The 16,048-nt window shown below is 49.3% G+C and overlaps 5 protein-coding genes across 6 annotated transcripts; 2 read left to right on the top strand and 3 right to left on the bottom strand.

Moving 5' to 3' along the window:
• The first annotated feature begins 274 nt into the window (after positions 1-274).
• Positions 275-5,941, top strand: COQ5 (coenzyme Q5, methyltransferase). The gene is made up of 7 exons (XM_072351250.1): positions 275-457; positions 814-963; positions 1,328-1,552; positions 3,127-3,233; positions 4,799-4,887; positions 5,093-5,204; positions 5,326-5,941. Exons 1-7 carry the CDS (start codon positions 307-309, stop codon positions 5,425-5,427), a joined length of 936 nt encoding a protein of 311 aa, XP_072207351.1. The 5' UTR covers positions 275-306; the 3' UTR covers positions 5,428-5,941.
• Positions 5,942-6,572: 631 nt separating this feature from the next.
• On the bottom strand, positions 6,573-8,233 carry LOC140259693 (dynein light chain 1, cytoplasmic). The gene is made up of 3 exons (XM_072351251.1): positions 8,144-8,233; positions 7,865-8,002; positions 6,573-6,951 (listed from the first exon to the last, which is right to left on the bottom strand). Exons 2-3 carry the CDS (start codon positions 7,994-7,996, stop codon positions 6,814-6,816), a joined length of 270 nt encoding a protein of 89 aa, XP_072207352.1. The 5' UTR covers positions 7,997-8,002; positions 8,144-8,233; the 3' UTR covers positions 6,573-6,813.
• A 1,551-nt stretch (positions 8,234-9,784) lies between these two features.
• On the bottom strand, positions 9,785-11,346 carry GATC (glutamyl-tRNA amidotransferase subunit C). Of its 2 annotated transcripts, none has more exons than XM_072351181.1 (4): positions 11,188-11,346; positions 10,925-11,091; positions 10,724-10,827; positions 9,785-10,414 (listed from the first exon to the last, which is right to left on the bottom strand). In XM_072351181.1, exons 1-4 carry the CDS (start codon positions 11,281-11,283, stop codon positions 10,359-10,361), a joined length of 423 nt encoding a protein of 140 aa, XP_072207282.1. In that variant the 5' UTR covers positions 11,284-11,346; the 3' UTR covers positions 9,785-10,358. The 2 variants fall into 2 exon arrangements, with proteins under 2 accessions (XP_072207282.1, XP_072207281.1); XM_072351180.1 differs by having other exon boundaries at positions 10,231-10,414; positions 10,724-10,848.
• Positions 11,307-14,017, top strand: TRIAP1 (TP53 regulated inhibitor of apoptosis 1). Its single transcript, XM_072351183.1, has 2 exons — positions 11,307-11,513; positions 11,702-14,017. The coding sequence occupies exons 1-2, from the start codon at positions 11,367-11,369 to the stop codon at positions 11,783-11,785; spliced, it is 231 nt and encodes a 76-aa protein (XP_072207284.1). The 5' UTR covers positions 11,307-11,366; the 3' UTR covers positions 11,786-14,017.
• Positions 14,018-14,587: 570 nt separating this feature from the next.
• Positions 14,588-15,792, bottom strand: COX6A1 (cytochrome c oxidase subunit 6A1). The gene is made up of 3 exons (XM_072351182.1): positions 15,633-15,792; positions 15,373-15,512; positions 14,588-14,844 (listed from the first exon to the last, which is right to left on the bottom strand). Exons 1-3 carry the CDS (start codon positions 15,730-15,732, stop codon positions 14,758-14,760), a joined length of 327 nt encoding a protein of 108 aa, XP_072207283.1. The 5' UTR covers positions 15,733-15,792; the 3' UTR covers positions 14,588-14,757.
• Positions 15,793-16,048: the final 256 nt, after the last annotated feature.

The following is a 16,048-nucleotide window of genomic DNA, read 5'->3' as shown; positions in this document are numbered from 1 at the left end:
AACAGCTCCGGTCGGAACGCGGCCTTAAACACGCCGCGCTCTCCAACGTGACAAAACGTTCAGCGCCTCGTTTGTATCTCTGAGCGCGCCGACGGCTGCGGATGGCTCCAGCAGCGTGTGAGCGGGAAGGCGTTCACAAACGGCTCGGCTGGAGGAGGTGAGCCGGAGCCCTGCTCTCAGCACGGTGCGGGGCCGCTCGGCCGGTACGCTGCGGCCGAAGGAGCGGCGCTGTGGCCGGGGCTGCCCGGCGGGCTGGGCGCCGTGAGGACCCCGCGCGGTGGCGGAGCGGCGGACGCGCCCTCCAAGATGGCGGCGGGGCTGTGCCCGGGTCGCGCGCTGCTCTCCCGCCGTCGCGGGGCTCTGTGGGCGTTGCTCGGGGCCGCGCGGGGCCGGGCCGCAGGGCCAGAGACGCACTTTGGCTTCCAGAACGTGTCGGAGGAGGAGCGGAGGGAGAAAAGTGAGGGCGCCGGGGCTGGGCTGCAGCTTGTGGGGGGGCTCGGGGCCGGGCCGCGGTGGGGGGGGGGGGGTCCCGGTGTGCGGCGGCGGCGTTATCCCCGCTCATTTCATCTTTGCTCGTTTCATCCCCGCGGAATCGCAGAAAGGTTACGGGGACAGCCGCCGTTCCTCCAAAGAGACCTTTGTCGCTCAGCAAGGTCAATGGGATCCTCTCTGTTTTTTCGGTGTGTGGGTTTTGCAGGTGAACTTTCCCAGTTCCGCACGGTGACGAACCTCCCCGAGGCGAGTTTCCGGTCTGGTTTCCACGGGGCCGATTTTAAATCAACCGCATCTGATCCTCGCGTCCTCTCTTTGCAGTTTACCAGGTCTTTGAAAACGTGGCCGAAAAATACGATGTCATGAATGACTCCATGTCCCTGGGGATCCATCGGGTGTGGAAGGACATCCTCATGCACAAAATGAATCCTTCCCCAGGAACGCTCCTTGTGGATGTTGCTGGTGGAACAGGTAAACCCTCCTGTAGTCCTGCATCACCACACCGTGCTATTGCCAAGCCTTTCTTTTTCTTTTTTGAGTTTTCTTGGACTGAAGTTTGATTTATGTTTTGAAATCCCTCCCTCCAAGGCTCTGAAGTTACCACAGTACTGCTATAATATGCTACCAGAAACTGTTTCCATTTGCAGGAAGTTGTGAAATGTTTGCTTTTAGTGTGTTCCCTTTACCTATATACATACTTACAGACTTTTATTTACATACATACTACATGTGAAATGTGTATGAGTTGAGTTTGATGTTCAAAGCCTTATGTTTCAGTATTTCCAAGCTAAGAAAGCATTCTAAAACACGTATCCTTCTTCTAAAACAATTGCAGGTGACATTGCCTTTCGATTCCTTAATTATGTTCGTGCCGTACGAGAACGCCAGCTCCAGCAGAAGCTCAGGCACCACCAGAATTTGTCGTGGCAGGAAATTTCTAAGAGTTACCAGGAAGAAGAAAGTAATCCGCTGGGGGATTCCCAGGTTGTGGTCTGTGACATTAACAAAGAAATGTTAAAAGCTGGGAAGCAGAGAGCACAGCATCTTGGCTACTCTGAAGGTAAATCATGCATTGTACCGTTTCAGTAAGGTGATTGACAGAACTTGATGAGTGATAGATAGCCTTCTGGTAATCACCACCAGGATTTAAATGATATAGCCATGGTTTTATACCGAAGTTATGCTTGAAAATTAGAAATTTAAAAAATTAATAACAAATTCTCAAAATGAATATTTAGTTTCCCACTTTCTTTCTCTGAACAATGGAGCTTTAGAAACTCAGTTGTCTTCCTGCTGCCTGGGTTGCCCTCCTGTGCTGTAATTCTGACTTCCTATCTTCACTCCCTCATTCAGCACATACTCGTTGGCTGTGTCCTGCCTTCTGCTCTTCATGCAATTCCCCCCTCTACTAGGGATCTCATTTCTGAGTTTATTTGCTCGTTGTCCATGAACTGACGTTTGATTAATTTCGAGGAGTGTAGTTTTTCTTTCACCATTTTCCCATGTACACATTTCTGTTTTCATATTTGCTAACAGCAGTGACTGTGCATGCTGAAAAGAAACACGAATGTTCCACAATGGCAGATAGCAGCAGGAGTGGTAGCGTGCCCTGTTCTTGTTTGATGCCAGCAGGCCCTGTCATCTATCCCCTCACAAACTTCTGCCCAGTGGTTTTGCTGCAGTGTATTCTGAGGAACGTTTCGCTGTTGCTTAAAACCTTTTCCTGGTGCTCGCTTTTTGTCTTTTCAAACTGCCCAGGTTTAACTAAGACTAATATGTTGCATGCTCCCTTTGCTTATTGCAATGTTTTCTACAACTATTAATATATCAACTTGGTAAGTATGAAATTGGAATGTTTCCTGCCATCAACTGAGGTTTTCTGTTGTCTTGTTCTCTGTGCCACTTTCTAGTGTAGTGCCCTTTGAAACTGCTGCTCTCCAATGCAGAAAGCTCCTGTGGCTTGTTTTTTTTTTAGCTTTTTTATTGTTGTTCTGCATCAGAGTCACCAAAAAGTGACCTTAAAAACTATTAATTCTAAATTAAGCAGCTTTATTTGTGGTACAATTAACTCGAACGTCCAATGGTGCACAGATGGTCCTTGGGGTTTGGGAAATAACACATCTGCAGTAGAGTCACATGTTGAGTGCTGATGGAGGAGTGTGGGTTTTTTTATGTTCCTCAATCAATGGAAACTTTCTAGCAATAATTTTTAAGTGTTTCATCTCTTGCCATATGGCAATATGGTTAATTGCCATATGGCAATATGGTTAATTGTTGTTTGTAGTTGCTCTTTGAGTACAGTCTCACTCTGGAACTTTGCTACAGTTGGAATCCAGTTTGTGTCACTTTCCAATTCAATGCAAAATTGGGGTGAAATCTTTCTGGTAGACCAAAACCCTGTGAATGCAACATATTCACACAGACACAGAGGAATGCTTTGGCTGATACGCTGCAGTGTAGGGCATTGAGAGATTTGGGAGTGAAGGCAAAGATGATGTTTTTTCCCTCCAACAGAAAGGCAAAATGGAAGCACTGCTTTTCAATAGCAATTTATTAATCGTTCCTTCTGGAGTGGGGAAGTTCTATTATTTTTGGAGGAATCTGAGGAGCAGGAGTTCTTTGCTTTTACTTTAGGTTTGTCCTGGGTGCTTGGGAATGCTGAAGAGTTGCCCTTCGATGATGACAAGTTTGATGTTTACACAATTGCCTTTGGAATAAGAAATGTTACTCGTATTGATTTGGTAAGTAGTTACAGCATTTACTGGCACAAAGTCCTTTCAGTCCATCTGATGTTGTTTTGGTTCTAGCAGAGGAAGCCGAGGAAAAACACTTTTGGATAAGGAAACATCCTTGTCTACTCCCAAGACACTTAGTGTGACACGTAGTGTGTTTGAACAAGGAATGCAATAAATGCCCCACCTTTGTTACAAGAACTTAGATTTATAATATTTGCAGCCAATCTTTCCAGCTTGGCAAGCTATGCAATCTCTTCCTAAGGCAAAAAGGGCTGAATGCTACATTCCCCACCTTTGCAGAATCATAGGTTAGGAAGTCTTCATGTCCCAGAACTTCCTGAAGCACCTGATCTGTATCACGTCACTGGTGCAGGAAGCATCTGACCCACTGTTGATTCCCTGCTTGAGCCAGCAGAGCTCCCAGAGAAGAAAGTGTGAAGCAGGAGGTTGACCTAAGCTGCTCAGCCCACTTCTGCTTTGTGCCATTACAGTTTTACATAAAACACAAGTACTAATTAAAACTAGTGAGAGTGGTACTCTGCATTTTAAGTTGTGTCAGTCCTTCGGGAATGACTAGTTATTATGTGGATGAAGATAGGTTAGAGCACCCTGTCTAGTTAGATCAGTTGCCTGTGTTTTGGAGGAGCATGTTACAAACCTTGGCAAAGTTCCTTCCATAGAAGGTACAGTGTTTAGTTCCAAACCACCTTGAAAAATGTGCCTTTGAACTTAGCTTATTGCAGGTAACCTTTCACAGTGCTTCATCTGCACCCTTGGGAAGCACAAGCTCATTAGCTTATACCTCTTTGAGAAATCAAATACAGCAATCCGGTAGCATGACTCTTTGGAGACCTGATACAAATCACACTCAAGCATCTGATTCTGTTTCATAGTTCCTGTCATGTATGTGTACTGTTCATATTTTAATGTCATTTCCTCAGGAAAGCAACAATTGAAGCCAAATAGATAGAAAGCCTGCAGAGGCTGTTGGACACAACTTTGTTATGTTCTCATGTGGAAAAAACATGGACTTATCAGTATAATGCTTCTTGGTGGTTCCTTTGGTTATCTTGTTTTGAATACAGGACGGAATTTTCTAAGTAGCTAAATATTCTCTTCTCCCCTTTCCCTCCTTTCTGTTCTCACATATCACTCCTCCAGAACCTAGAATCATTTCTTCTTTGATGTTCTGGTATGTCTTGCAGTTGAATTAAGTCTTTTGATTAAAAATATTTCTCTTACTTTTCTTGTTTTCAATTTCTTGTAGTTGAGTCATCTCCTTTCCAGATTTGGTCTGTAATTACAAGAGCTCTGTTGGCAAATGTTAATCAACTAAGTGCAGGAAAAAAAGAGGAGAAGAAAAATCTTAAAGCCTAGTATAAATCTATTTATGCAACAGTCAGTGTTCTGGGTTTTGATGGTCTTGGGATGCTTTTCTACAAGTAAGAATTGAAGACTGCCAGTCAAGATTGTCTTTACTGCCCTCAGTTCATCACCGAATTGCTGTTACATGCATGGTAATAGACAGGTGCTGTCCTACAGAAACAAACTCACTGTCTACTTTTTCTCAGGCTCTTCAGGAGGCCTATCGTGTTCTGAAGCCAGGAGGGCGATTTCTCTGCCTTGAATTTAGTCATGTCAGCAACCCTATCCTTTCCAGGTAGGAATGTAGTGACACCTTATGCTGTGTCATAAGACTCTTACATGTGCTCACAGTAAGAGGTGGAGACACTTTGGACCTTTTCATAAATCATTCATAAATCAAACCCAGACTGCAAAGTAAAGTGGTTAAGATAGCAACTTTTGTTGGAGAGGACTGGTTTTAAATTTGATTGTACTGATGTGTTTGCTGTCTGTCTTTGCAGGCTCTATGATCTGTACAGTTTCCAGGTTATCCCTGTTCTGGGTGAGGTTATTGCTGGTGACTGGAAGTCTTACCAGTATCTTGTGGAGAGCATCCGGCGCTTCCCCCCCCAGGTAAGGCAGCATTTCTCTGCATGCGCCAAAGTGCAAAATGATTTCCCAAATAATTGTGGAGGCAGCTGGCTTTATTTATAGGCATTTGGGTGGTTATAATTACGGAACTGTTACTTTTCAGGAGGAGCTGAAGGCGATGATAGAAGATGTGGGGTTTCTAAAAGTGGATTATGAGAACTTAAACTCTGGCATTGTCGCCATTCACTCAGGTTTCAAACTGTGAGTCTGCTATGTAGTGAAACACAGCAAGTATGATTTTCCTGAGGGATCTGAAAGCTCTGGAATTGTAACTCTATCAAGATAAAAGATTAAAGTCTTAAGAAAAAAGCAGGTCTTTGCTCAGCAGTCAGATCCAGAAGGATGTCACTTACTCTTTTCCCCTCAAGAGACTTGAGGGTGAAGTGAATTCTGTGGCCAGTTTCTTACCCTTGAATTTCCCTTCGGAGTTCATAAAGGACATGGACAACACTGAGCAGTGCTAATGAATGGGGCAGCTTCATCACACCTGCTGTGGATACAAACAGACTGTTCAGTCTACAAATAAGATTCCTGCTTTCTCTTGCTGAGGTTCAAGGAGGCTACTGTAGCAGTGAGAAGTAACTTGGATTTATTAAATCTGTATTGAGATCTGGTTGCCTTACAGTTATATGGACTTTAATGGACTTTCATGTGTTCTTCTGACTTCTTTCAAACAGATGAAAAGCTTGTGAAATAAAAGCTCTCCATCAACTACTTTCACTTAGCTTGGTCATTTTGTCTTTCTAAAAGAGAAGCTTTTTCAGAGGGAATAACTGCGTAACTGTTCGGAAATCAGACTTTATATGCTCACCTACAGACAAAATCTTTTCCCCTGCCAGTTCTAGATGTATGATCTCTACATAAAAGTACCACACCTTTCTTTGTGTTCCGTAAACTAAACTGTTGACGATGCGGTGCTTCTGTTGCAAGCTGTAGGGATAAAGAAACAAAACTCTAGAGAGTTAAAGTTAAAACCTGAAGTTAAAACCTGAAGTGACAGCTGTGTAGTGTGAGCGTATGAAAAACCCTCTGTTCTGGAGAGTGGGACCAAAAAAGGCTGTAGCTCTTAGCTCAGCAGTTCATGTGAGATCAGAAAGGCAGCTCAACAATTTGCATGGGAGGTTATGCATGCTAAAAAGGACTCAAAATGCAGTCTGTTTTTTCACCCTCTCTCAGGAAGAAATCTTTCCTCTTGCTTGTACTGATGGATGATCTATTCATAGATGAACTCAGCGTTCGTATGCTGCGTATTTAGGAGAAAAATTGGTGTGTGCATGTTCCTTTAGAGGGGAATAAAGTTTAATGCAAGTACTAAGACAGCAGAAGGGTAGATAGAAGTCTTCCAGGAGAAACCATTCCATTAGTTTTATTAGCAAATAAGCTTTGTTTCAAAAGAAAATAAATACGAGGAAGACACCTTTATAGCCACAAGGAAAATAAGAGCTACTACAGAGAAATCCCTGATCCTTAACAATACAGCACAAGACCTGAAGATGGAGGTCTGTGTCCTCAGGAAGGCTGATGGTAGCAGGCTGCTTGGTTTCGGTGTGCAGTCCTGCAGCCGGAGCAGCGCCAGTCAGAGTCCATGGTTCTAACCAGACTTGAAGAGAAGAATAGCAACTTGGCCGAGGTAGAAGTAGATGAAGTGTTTGGTCTCATGAGTCACGTAGCTGCCAAAGTTCCTTCCCACGATGCAGTGCCAAGTAGGATTGTATTTCTTGTCAAACTCCTGCAGAAGAGAGAACTACAAATTTAGTGTTCCTTATGAGTTCTGTACCAGCACTTCTGTTTTGGCACCAATGTGCCACTTCTTGGCAAGTACCACATTCAGAAGACAGCAATTAAGGAGCAGCATATGCTCATAAGTGCAGGGATCATCTGTTGTCTTGTAACTATCTGCTGCTTACTGTACAAAAGCTCTGCAGGAATTAGATAGAAATGTGTGTTTGCTCAGTGGTGTTTATCTGAGCCAAACTGCACTGCTTGTTTGGAATCTGTACAGATCAAGCCATTATGTTAACTACATGAGCTGCTCTTACCAACAAGGATGCCGAAAGGACGCTGTGGGATATTCTTTGCCCACATCTTTACACCAATCTCAGGAGAACATTCTTTCTACCCATCGTACCAGGATCCTGCTATGAGATTATTTGAAAATCGTCAGTGCAAACCTAGCATGAGCAGAACCTTCCAGCTGGTGGCTGTGTGCTGCACTGCCTGCCCTGCAGCAACGAGAGCGAGCAGGACTTTGTGTTCTGCTCAGCTCAGTCAGGCTGCACGGAGGAGGCAGAAATGTGACAAACTGTAAGGAACGAACCATCTGTTCTGCATCAGTGCGAACAGTTTGTCCTGCACGTGGTGCGAAGGAAAGCCAAAGGATGACAAGGTCGCAAAGCAGCACTGCTCCAATAGGTTCGTTTGGATGGGGAGACGAGGGAAGTAAAAGCTTAAAGCACTGCGAGAGAAAGGCAGAAGGACCACAGAAATCCACACGGAGGATGGGGGAAGCAGCCTAAGGAATCACAGCCTACACAGAACGCCCAGCTGGGCGAGCTGCTATCTCGGGAACTCGTTTCTCGAGCGCTACCCGCCTGGCAACATTCCCCGCTGCTGTTACACACGGGCTGCCAGGAGCCCTGTACCTTCTTGATGTGCGCTGCGATGTCCTTCTCGATGTTGTACTTCTCCAGTGCCTGCGTAGCGCACTCCACGGAGTCCTGCTGCATCTCCTCCGACATGTCCGCGTTCTTGATCACCGCCTTTCGGTCACTCATGGTTGCCTGCAGCGGGCACGGAGCCCCGAGCTGGGGGTGAGGCCACCTGCCGCACGTCGCCGTTCTCCTCCCACCCCGGCAGCCCCCCGCCCCGCTCCGGCAGTCCGGCCCCGCCGCCCCGCCCTGCCCGTGCCCGGCCCTTCTTACCGGTGCGGGCGCTGCGGACCGGCGCTGATCGGAGCCGCCGACTGCACGCCGCGCCTCGCGCACGCCTCCGCTCCCGCAACCCCGCCCCAAGCCCCGCCTTCTCCGCGTCGCCCGCCCGCCATTGGCCGCAGCCCCGCCCTGCCGAGCCCTCATTGGCCAACCGGCGGAGCTCCGCTTGGGTTTTACTCCGGCGTTTTCTTTCCGCCCGGCATGCCGCGTGTCCGCGTCCGTTCCCATAGCGACGGGCGGGGCGGCGTGCGGGCACCCGCTGCAAAGCTCGGGAACCGCGCTCCGTCATTTTCACGTTAACGCGTCTGTTAACAGTTTGCAGGCAGCCTTGGCAGACGTTGCCATCTCTGCGCCTTTCCGGCTGAGCGCGGCAGGTGAGGAGGCAGGAAGCCCTGCTGCGAGCAACATGGACAGCTCTGGGGTCCCGGGGGCGCAGCGAGCGATGCACTCACGGAGCACCAGCAATGGCCGCGTGTGTGCCGGCAGGAGTGGGGCGCTGAAGTGTCTGCCCTGTGACCTTCAGGAGCGGCTCCGAGGAGGCGCTGTTCGATAGCTGCAGGCAAAGCGCTGTGCTTCCATGAAGAACTGGTGTGCTGTGAGGGGACAGACGGTGCGGGGGAGACACGGGGCCTTACGAACACGAAACTACGGGGGAAGGCAGGACAGGCAGCACAGGAGGTGGCAGCTGGGGCAGAGGATGTGACAGAGGCGTTGGGTAATGGATGGTGCCCGTCATGAGGCTTCTACAGCAGGTGGAGGTTGGACAGCCAGCACTTTTCAGCTGCCATTACTATTATTTTTTCTGTTATTTTTGGTTGATGTCTTTCCTGGGGCTCCCAGTTACTGCTAAGTTATCAAATAGTAATTATTAGCAATAGAACACTCTCAGTTTTTGTGTTTCTGTATCAGTGAAGAAATCTCTGCCTTGAGACGGCGTTTGTAAACCTGGCATCTATCTGCTAGGGCATCTGGGCCAGTATTCTGTCACAGAGCTGCGTAGCTGTGGAGGAAACATAAGCAGGTGTAGGCCAAGCCAGCTCTGCGGTCTGCAGGGGAACCCAGTGCATCTACAGCAGCTCAGAACGTGGCTTCCTTTCTTTCCTTTTTAACCAAACAGACCTTTTTCTTTTGGCTGCAACAAATCATTGAGAAAACCAGTTGTTTTACAGATATGTGTTATGTTTGCCTCACTTACCTGTTGTTTTCAATTGTTTTGTAGCAGAACAGTGTAAGGATATGAGCCAGGGGTGTCTCCTCTCCACTGGGTGCAGCCTACCCTGGTGAAGCTCAGCCATCCTACAGGGCAGCACCGCCTCATTACACAGGCTGGGGGGAGCAGAAGCACCAACGCATGCTGCCCCACAGGCAGCTCATCCACCCCATGCAAGGGTTCCCAATGTGCAGGTTGTGGGGATCTGAGTCAGGGCTGTAATTCCCTCATTAGCGGGGACATTGTTACAGACCCCTTCATTAAGGAAATGTGTGTTTTCAACTTGTAAGACAGTTGAGGCTGCAGGGAACAAGCATCAGGTCTGTCCTCTCATCGGGCTGTGTGCTTAAAGGAGGGCTTGCAGGGTCTGACTCTTGACACACCTGACACAAGCTCTAATATTCAAGCTTTGCAGTGAATTTGATATTGGGATAGAGATTTGGTTTATTAATTACATCTTGTTCGTAGGGATGTAGAATATAGACTCCATAGGAAAAATAATTGCTATTATAGCTGTTTAGCATCTCCTCTGCCAAGGAACACTTGCACAAAGCTGGAGAGGAGCAAAGTGGGAGTGATCTTTTTTCCCTGCAAACAGATACAGAACATGCACTGTGTAAAGTAGATGACACTCAGTTCTGATCTAAGGAGTTTCTGCCCTCAAGGAGCGTGCACCAAGAGCTATGGAAGAGCCTCCTGTCCTTCTCCTGGCACACTCTCATGAGCCATAAGAGCAGACTTCAAACTGGTGATCAGCAGTATCCTATTACAACAAATCCCCCAGCACTTCATCAGAAATCGCACTGTGGCTCAGCATGCAGTGATCTTTTTGAGTACATGGCATTTTAATAGAGGAAATAAATCTGGATTCTTAAATCTGTATTTGGAGGGACACCACACATGGGAAGAACAAGGTTTTAAGCCTTTATGTCTGTTTATTGTGGCCTGGAATTTCATTCCCAAATGAAACGTGGAAACGATGTTTGGGTTCTGCCTCTACGACCCCTTCAGGAAAGAATCTCGTTCTTCCAGCTCAGGTAAAGGGATGTTACCTGGGAGAAAAGAGAGTTGTGAGAGACCAGCTGTGGGTGAGCAGTGCAGCTTAACGCACAGTGCTGCTCCAGTCCCCCCTGAGTGCACACGGTCTGATTTGTGAGCGTGTAAGGAAAGTCAGGACGTTCTGTTTGACTTCCTGTAAGGTAACATTAACCCTCTGCTGCTTTTGGCTCAATAGCTTGCGTTCTGCTCCAGGTTTTGTTCGTACAGGTGATTAGAGTCATTCCTTGCTTTGGAAGGCAGTTTGCTCTGGCAGGTGTTGCTCCTTGTGTTAAGCAAGATGCCAAGGTTCTATAAAGCGGTACCTGGTGGGGCTACGAAATATTCCTCGACTTTCTCGGTGGCGTTTTTCAGCAGCTCTGCCGTGCAGCTGCCCTCGGTAACGTCATCGTCCCGCAGATACACACACCTGAGGACAACGCACGGAGCTCTGCCTGGGGCTCAGCGGGGCTGGCTGTGTCCGCGGGCGACTCCAGCAGCACCGCACCCAGAGCTGCGGCCCTCACCTGTCCTCCAGCACCGAGTCCATCGGCTCGACGCCCTCCGTGTTCACCTCCCGCAGCCGCTCGGCGAACCGCACCGCGTCCCGCAGCCGCTCCACGCCGTCGGCATCGCGGAAGTCCACCAGGGCCAGGCGCTCCAGGTGGTCCAGAACCTCCACCGTGATGCCGTCCTGCAAGACAGCGGAGATGGGGTTCCTCAAACCGTTACCTTCACTAATGGCATGGCACGGCATGGCACGGCACGGCACGGCACGGTACGGCCTGACCTGCGGGGGCGGCGCGGAGCTGGCTGTGGCCACGCCGATCCTGCGGGCTCTCACCGTCCCGCCCCGCAGCCACCGCCACAGCGCCGGCACCCGCATCGCGCGCCCCGGAAGCAGCTTGTGACGTCATCGCTACGCGCCGGAAGTGCGTCGAGCGGTGGCGGAGGGGCCCTGCCGCCGCCATGAATAGCGTGGGGGAGGCGTGCACCGAGCTGAAGCGTGAGTACGACCAGTGCTTCAACCGCTGGTTCGCCGAGAAGTTCCTCAAAGGCGAGAACGACGGGGATCCCTGCGGGCAGCTCTTCAAGCGCTACCAGCTCTGCGTGCAGGTGCGGGCCCCGCGGAGCCGCCGCCTTCACTGACTCGAGCATCCGTAGCGTTAGCGGCCCGCACGGGGCGGCGCTGACGCTGCCGTTTCTAGATGACGTTTTGAAGCGGAGCTGTTGTCTCCCAGCGCTGTGAGGGGCCGCTTGAAACGTGCCGCCAACGTAACCTGTTCTGTTCTTGTTCTTCCCAGAAAGCCATCAAGGAGAAGGACATTCCCATCGAAGGGCTGGAGTTCATGGGCCCGAGCAAAGGGAAAGCTGAAAACTCCTCTTGACTTCAGCTGAACGGAGGGAGTCATTGATACGAGCCCGTGGGCTGCAAACGGTGGCCACCCAGCAGCCAGGATGTACCTGGACGGCGCTTTGCTGAGCTGCTTCCTCTTGTAGCACCGCAGGAAGCGGGGTGTCCTCTGTGCCTGCAAAAACAAACTGCCGCCAGCCAAAGGACTTGGCGATGTGGTGCCTGCTGCCTCCTTCCCAGTGAATCGTGGTGGTGGTTTGGCTTATAACAGTGCAAAAAAGATGATTTAACTCCTGTCGAATGTACTTTATAATGGGAGATGTTGAACCGGTAGTTAATCTCTGACACGTTTATTTTGCTTGTTTATGATATTAGGAAGTGTTTAACAGGAAGGTTGGTTTACTCTGTCTTATCTCTGTGGTGCTGAATTGGGGTGGAAGAAGTCTGCTTTATATGATCCCAAACGCCAAGGGCCTAAAGCTCTGGTTTTGCCAGTAACAGAGATGGTGTAAAAGCACTTTTGCTGGATTTGCAATAACTTAAATGAAATAAATGTAACAAGTTACATTTTGTTCAGGTGGAAAACTGTTTGGTAGCATCTGATTATGATCTCCAAGAGGGACAGAGGCAGCCTGCATCAGAACTGAAGAAACAGTGAATGCAGAGGCCACTTTCTTTGGCCTTTTCCAAGGTACTAAAGTGATCCTGAATTTGAATATTGCTCCTGTAGTGTAATGTGTTGCTGCAGTAGAACTGTGCAGGCCTGGCTATCTTTGTACGCACGCCACACAGCACCAGGTTGACCACAACTACTGTTACATATTTGATTGAGGTAATCAAAGTGTTGAGTGACAGTGATGCTGAACTGAAGCTTTACAGCTGAGAAGTTCAACGCCCCAGCAGCCTGTTCTGCCTCTTGGGGGACCTCACCTGCTTATGAAACTGCTCGTGGGCTGCGTGAACTTTACACCTAGTAAAGCAAACTAAAGTTATTTGTTGGTCTTAGTGAGTTGGCTTGTAAACTGCAGAAACTCCAAGTAAGTTATTAAGCAATTTAGTAGTGGTTTTGGAAGGGTGAGATGTTTGTCTGACTTGCCAGGTGCCCCATCTGAGAGTGTTTGTGTCACTCTTGTGCAGCTTGACTGAATAGCACTTTGTTTTTTCCTTAAACGAGTATCTGAAATTCTCTTCCTTTGACTGTAGAAAAGAAAAGGAGGCTGCTCAGCAAGAAAAATAGGCTGGTGTGTATTTTCCCATCTAGTTGTGAAGGAGTTGTTAGGAATTACCCTTCTCCTCTCCAAATGTTTTCTACTTGGTCCGCCCTGATGTTTCAGCAGTAAGGCTTCCTTCGCTCCTGCAGATCTTGCAACAGCTGAAGAGAAAAGGTGCTGGGAGGAGAAGTGTGAGCTCAGGACTCACCCACGTCATCCCGTGGCCCTGTGAGCACTGTGGCACAAATGGGCAGAACGGTCCCCTCTACACCAACACAGCTGGAGAGACAACAAATAATCTGTGCTGGGGACAAAACAGGAGCAAGTTTCTTAAATCTCTTGGAGTTGTAGCCAGGGGGAGATGATGAGCGCCGCACTCCTTGGCTCTTAAGCCCTACCTGAAGGGTGACTCAGGTTTTACATTTTTTTTCCTCTTAATTAAAAAGTTGGGACTTCTCAAACCTAAGTGCTGGCTTGTCTGCACCACAGCTTCCAAGTAATAAATGCAAGCAAAGAGAGGTTTGAGGCTTGTGCAGCTCAGAAGCTGCAGCACACAGGGTCACTGTGCCCCGTGTCCTCAGCAATGGCAGTAGCTCAAACACGGTCACATAGCCTGCAGTAACCACGCTCCTGTGTGTGTGAGGCAGCTGGCAAAATAGTCTGTGCAGAGATTAAGTGTAGCACTTCCAAAGGAAGCTGTTAATGCTTACTGCTGGGTCACTTGGTATAAATGGAACTAACTTTCAGCTGCTAAGTTGGGACACATCTTTTCCAGCACCAGGAAGAACGATTTGTGTTCTGTTGAGTATGCAGCGCTTTTATTTTCGACTAACACATAAAACTGCTTTGCTTTTCTATAATCTTCATATAAGAATTAATGTATTTTGACAGTAAAAGTACCTGTGTTTCTTAGTGCCTTGTTCTATGCGTTATCATAAGCTTAAGTCATTTTATTATAGTGCTCTTCTGAGCTACGAGGAAGACATAAATAGCACTGAAGGCTAAAGAAGATTGTCCTGTAGTGCTTCTGAAATAAAATTAACTGTGTTTCTGCAGACTCAGGAGGTTTAGAATTGGCTGTGAAAAATCAGTACACCCTTCTAGGATCTGCTGTGACACCATGTGTTTTGCACAGACATGCAGCAGAGCAAGAACTGCTTTTGTTTGCAATGTGCAATTGGACTGCAGCTTTCCCAGCAGTGTCACATGTGTGCTGATATACCAGAAACATGAGAGCTGAGGATTAATGCTGGGAAGGCCACCAGTGCTGAAGTTAAATGTCTTTGCTGGAATTCCCTCTCCCAAAAAGGGTTGGGTAAGACAAAATTGCCTTCATGAGTCCTAAATATCGCAACAGTGGGTTATGCAGGATGTGTTTCCCTATATATTGAGTTTTAATTTATAATTAGACTGACAGCTGCTCACCTGCACGCAGGATAACAACAGTCAGTGAAATCAGACATGTTATTTCATTTCATATCCTTTGTGATGGACTTGTTAGCATGACTGGATATGGGAGCAGGTATTAACAGTCAAAGCCCTCTGCTTCTGTGCTAGGGAGGGCTCAGCACTAAACTAAGGAACTTGTAAGGAGTCGCAGATGAATAAAAGACTCAGAGCCTAAATTCAGGCTTGGAACTGTTTATTTAAAGGACCACTACAGAAGTACTGGTGGAGGCCAGACCACCATTCACCTTGACTGTGGAAGGAATGCAGATCTTCTTAAGCGATGGTTCCCACAAAACAGCCTGGTCCAAATGGAAGAAGAGCCGAAGTTCTGGCTGTGGTTGAGGTTTTAGTTTTCATCTTCATAACCGGTCGGGAGAGCATTTACATGAGGGTTGTGGAATAGAGTTTTGTTCCCATCGCCCCAAGGAAACGGCTGTTGGAAGAAAGAAGGAAAATAAGCCCTTAGCAAGAAATTGATGGAGCTACTGAGCATAGCAAAAATGGACTCGGCACCAAATACAGACTCCAGCTTAAGCAAGCTGGCAGCGCTCCCAGGCTGTACCAAACCAGAGATGAAAAACAGCCTCCATTAGCTGGCAGCTGTTGTCTCCAAGCAGCAAGGTCACTGCTGTCATTTAGACATCCATTGTGCTATGCAACGAGGGCTCCCTGCCGCGAGAGGTTGGGATCAGCTGTCACTGTGCAGATCTGCATTAGCCTGAGGTAATCTCTACAACCAACGTGTTTTGCTGGGAGACCTCAGTGCAGTTACCCGGGGCAGGGAGAGGCCCAGCAGTGCTCACCAGAGCTGCCAGACACGGCTGAGCAACACGGGAGCAAACTGAGTGCAGAGCACGGCTGTACGCACAGCACCTCGCTCAGCTGAGGGCCGCGCTCCTCCGAGTTGCACCTCAGCTCACGGCACACGAGGGGCTGGTCCCGGAGCAGGTAACAAACGCACCTTGCTGCGGATGCGGAGGTGGGCGTAGCGGATGAACTCGGGCCGCTCGTGCTCGTGCTGCGCCTTCAGGTAGCAGTTCAACATGCAGACCCCGACGGCGGGCAGCGCCACCACGAAGCTCAGCATCTTCCACAGGCGGGCTGCAGGCGGCACGGAGCGCAGCGAGTTACCGGGACGGCGACCGCAGGGCGCCTTAAGCACTGACACGGGAACGGGCTACCCCCGGCCCCGCGCTACGCCCCCTCGTCCCCCCCCTTTACCTCCGCCACCTTCGTGCGCCGCCGCGGCCGCCATGCTGCGGGCCGGCACCGAGCCGGGAGCGGCGGGCAGCAGCCGGGACAGCCCTCTGAGCGCCGCCATGTCCTCAGCGTCCGGAGCGCCCTCCGGAACCGGAACTGACGTCACTGGGGTGGGACAGAGCACGCGCAGTGTTCTCCCACCGCCAGCCTGACCTTGAGCGGCGGCGCGCTTCTGCGCATGCGTTGCCGCGGGGAGGGAGGGTCGTTAGTCACGTGAACGTCTTCGCTCTGCCTCGTGGGAGGGTTGCGGGCGGCGCCATGTTGGGGGGGGGATGGCGGCGTGTCGCTGTTAGAGGGTCGGGGGCTGCCGGGTGAGCGGCTGCGGCGCTGCGGGGATGGGGGTGGAACGTTCTGGAGACGGGATGGGAAAGGGCTCG

This window comes from Excalfactoria chinensis, chromosome 16 (assembly GCF_039878825.1).
Source record: "Excalfactoria chinensis isolate bCotChi1 chromosome 16, bCotChi1.hap2, whole genome shotgun sequence".
NCBI classification, from domain to species: domain Eukaryota; kingdom Metazoa; phylum Chordata; class Aves; order Galliformes; family Phasianidae; genus Excalfactoria; species Excalfactoria chinensis.
Note: the sequence above shows the minus strand (reverse complement) of the source record. Positions and strands in the feature narration are given on the sequence as shown.